At 37.8% G+C, this 3,654-nt stretch overlaps 1 protein-coding gene across 1 annotated transcript; it reads left to right on the top strand.

Annotated features, from left to right (window-relative positions):
- Positions 1-472: 472 nt before the first annotated feature.
- On the top strand, positions 473-925 carry LOC118748298. The gene has a single exon (XM_036482673.1). It carries the CDS (start codon positions 473-475, stop codon positions 923-925), a length of 453 nt encoding a protein of 150 aa, XP_036338566.1.
- The last annotated feature ends 2,729 nt before the right edge of the window (positions 926-3,654 follow it).

Here is a 3,654-nt window from a genome sequence, read left to right as displayed (position 1 = left end):
AAAAAAAAAAAATATTTTTAAATATGAACCAAATTGGACTATAAATACGGGGTTTACAAAAATCTCGACTCCTGCGCCACCTAGCGGATTAACTCATTTTTCATATGGAATTATAACCGGGTTCTGAGCCAGGTTTGTAAATGCAAACCTGTAGCTCATCGGGAAGTTGGTTAAAAAATGATTGCTAGATTTGACATACATACATACAAAGCAAGTTAAATAAAAGAATGTAAAAGAAATTTTCGGTTAAGGGTGTTTCGCATTTTCTTCCATACAAAGTACGAGTGCAGTCCGATAAGTACTTAGCCTCACCGCAAACGGCTACTGTCAAAATTTCTGCCGAATCGGACTCTTAGTTTTGTGTTGACCGCGTGTGGAAGCGGGCGGTTTTGCAGATTTTAGAAAAATTGAAAAAGAGCAATATCGGTCGATGATTCGATTCTTGTTTTTGGAAGGGAAATCACGCAGCGAAATGAAAGAGCGCTTGGATGCTGTGTACGGTGACTCTTTTCCTTCGATGGCGACCGTCAATAATTGGTTTAACGAGTTTCAACGTGGTCCCACGTCGGTGTTTGCTGAGCCACGCCTAGGTGCCCCGAAAACGGCTACCACGGAGGACAACGTGGGAAAAATCTTCGATTTCGTATTGGCAGACCGCCGATTGAAGCTGCGCAAGATAGCTGAGAGAGTAGGTATCTCAAAAGACCGCGTGGGTCATATGTTTAAGCGCAATTCGAAGGAGTTTCTGCGCCGTTTCGTGAAGGTCAACGAAACATGGATCCACTGCTACACACCAGAGACCCTAGGAACAGTCGAAACAGTGGACTTCACCCGGCGAACGTGTTCCGAAGAAGGTGAAGACTGTCCTATCGACCGGAAAGGTGATGGTCACCGTTTTTTTTTTTTCTTGGGATTCACAAGGTGAGATGTACATCGACTATCTGGAGAAAGGCAATACGGTCACAGTGCTCTACTATGCCGAATTATTGGGCCTATTCGACGCCGAATTGCAGAAAAAACGGCCCCATTTGGCGAAGCAAAAAGTGCTCTTCTACCATGACAACACGCCGGCCGTCGCCACGGCCAAACTGGTCGAATTGGGCTAACTTGAAAAAGTCACTCGCCGGGCAGAAACTGGAGTCGAATGAGGAGATACTTTGCAGACCTCGAGAAAACCTTTTTTTTCACACGGGTTAGAGAAGTTAGAGCATCGCCAGGTCAAGTGTATCTAAAAGGAGACTATATTGAGAAATCCATAAATCGCCACTTTTCCAAAATTTTCGTTTTTCTTTTGTAGGCTAAGTACTTATCGGAGCGCCCTCGTGAGTTCTAAAAGTTTTCTATATTGAAGAAAATGCACAACACCGTCAACAAAAGAAGTTATGAAAAATCAACGCGAATTTTGAGAACCTTGGAACTTGCACTTTTTTTACTGAAATTGAATAGGCTATAAACCTACCTGCATACCCAAAAATTTTCTAAAAAAAAAAAGAAATATTTTCCTTCAGAACCCTTGCAATAATAGAATTATGATGGAAATTTAACTCTAAAATTTTACTACTTTACGGTACGGTTAAATGTTAACCGATAGGTATACAAGGGAAGCAAATGTGAGGCCAGTAGCTTTTCGTCTTTTTTAATTAAAGTGAGAGTCAGCGGTAAAAATGTTAGTAATACACAAATACACTGATAACCTCATGAATTTGTGCATATATATACATAAATACGAACTTCTATTGCACCGCTAGTAACGGAAATATAAATACAATTTAAAGACTTAAATAAGTTGTACAACCTCACCGCGTGAAATGCCCGCAAACAGCAAAGCACCACAAATAAGTAAATGTAATAAAATTAATAGCTGGTGAAAGAGCAGAGAAGTAAGTGTACAAAGAAAGGGGCCATAAAGTTGCAAAGCGGTCAGCCAGTTAAAACATTTTTGGATCAAAAATTGCAAGTCGCATTTTTCTAACCATTTTTGTAGATGCTTCGCAATGGTGAGCTGAATGGAAAGCTGCAAGATGCGGTGCCAGGCAGTGCTGGATTTTGAGCTACACAAATGTAGAAATGCATGCCTGACTCGTGCAGAAAAATGTGACAATAGACCATAACAAATTTAAGCTATTAAGATGTCAAATACTATAACATGAGAAACCGTAAATGAGTTCAACAAATGAAAATATAAAATGTGCAAGTGACATAAAATGATGGCACTGAAACAAGTATAAAACAATAGTATCGAAAGTCGATGACTATCGTTTATAGTTTCAAGCACCCGATTATAGGATATTCACACGTAAAGTAATTGATTGTTTATTTTTTTGTTAGGTATGTATGTATGTATGCAGTTAGTAGCGCCAAATTCATTTCGTTTATATTTTATTTTATTTTTTGCTTTTTCTTCGCTTATGTTTTGCTTGTGACTTTCTGTTAATATGTATTTCTGCCAGCGGCAAATTGTTGATTCCATATCGAATGCCAAAAAAGGTTAAAATCATAATAGATTAAAGGAAATCAATGTTTACGTGTATGGAGTTAATGACTTAAAATAACATACGCAGCATACTTTCAAGTAAGAAAATTAATGAGCAAAAATTTTTGAGTGTCGCTGACTTGGTACAATCACATTTTTTTTTTAAATAAGGAAGTATAAAAAATGTAAGGACGGAATTAGTATGTGATAAAAAATGTTCTGTAGGAACTACTTCCACGAAAATTCGTATGTTAAAAGTACGTTTATATGTATTGTGCGGAATTAAAGACTTGGGCCGTTTTTACAGCGGCGAGTTAACTCTCGTTCGGCTGTTAACTACAGGTATTGCGAACAGCATCAGCTGTTGCAGGTTTTTTTTTAATAGGCGAATTCCAAAGATTTTTCAAACTCTTTCATCAGTTTTCAGCAAATTTTCACAGACAGTTTTGAATTGTGAACGCTTTTATGAACAAGCTAAGCATGATAGCACCGCACACGCCTGACACATGCGGCATGGCATTGAAAGAAATCCTCCGCACGCTCCTTGTATAATCTACTTTTTATTTTTTTAAATTTGCGGCTGAAAAAAACATGAATGCTGGGAAAGACAAAGCGATTATTGTAAAGAGCCGTATCGGTGTTTTTGCTAACTGAACTGAGAGAATTTGCGCTCATATTGCAGACACAACAAAGGCAACCGGACCGCCTACGCAGATGCAAAGTATAGCAATACTTTATCTGTTATTGCGAACAACTTCCGGTAGTAAATAGCAAAAACAGAAAAAAAATTAAAGAGATAAAAAATCGCATTCGTCCCACTTAATGAAGAAAAAATCGTTACCAACAGACGGAAATCTCAAGAAAATTCCAAAACAAAACGAAAAGTGCCGCAAAAGGTATAAAATCCTACCTGCACTCCTTTCCTTCCAGCCCCACACTCTACAACGGTCACACAATCGACTTTAATTACATTTGTACACCGCCAAAATGGACTTGTAAATATTTGATGAGTCAATTTTCACTGGAATGTTGTAGCGTATAAATTTACCTATTGGCAGTTAAAGAGTAATTAGCGTACACGCATGGGCAAAGAATCATTTGAACTATTTATACTCGTATGCATTATTTTTACGAATAATTCTATAATATCAATAAAACGATCGTTTATTTGAAATACATAT

This window comes from Rhagoletis pomonella, unplaced genomic scaffold (genome assembly GCF_013731165.1).
Source record: "Rhagoletis pomonella isolate Grant_MI unplaced genomic scaffold, Rhpom_1.0 Rhpom_scaffold_00013, whole genome shotgun sequence".
Classification (NCBI taxonomy): Eukaryota; Metazoa; Arthropoda; class Insecta; order Diptera; family Tephritidae; genus Rhagoletis; species Rhagoletis pomonella.
This window is presented reverse-complemented; position numbering and strand designations above follow the sequence as displayed.

What these genes read in the sequence shown, in the direction of transcription:
- LOC118748298 (XM_036482673.1), top strand. Translation starts at nt 473, where the DNA reads ATGAAAGAGCGCTTGGATGCTGTGTACGGTGACTCTTTTCCTTCGATG.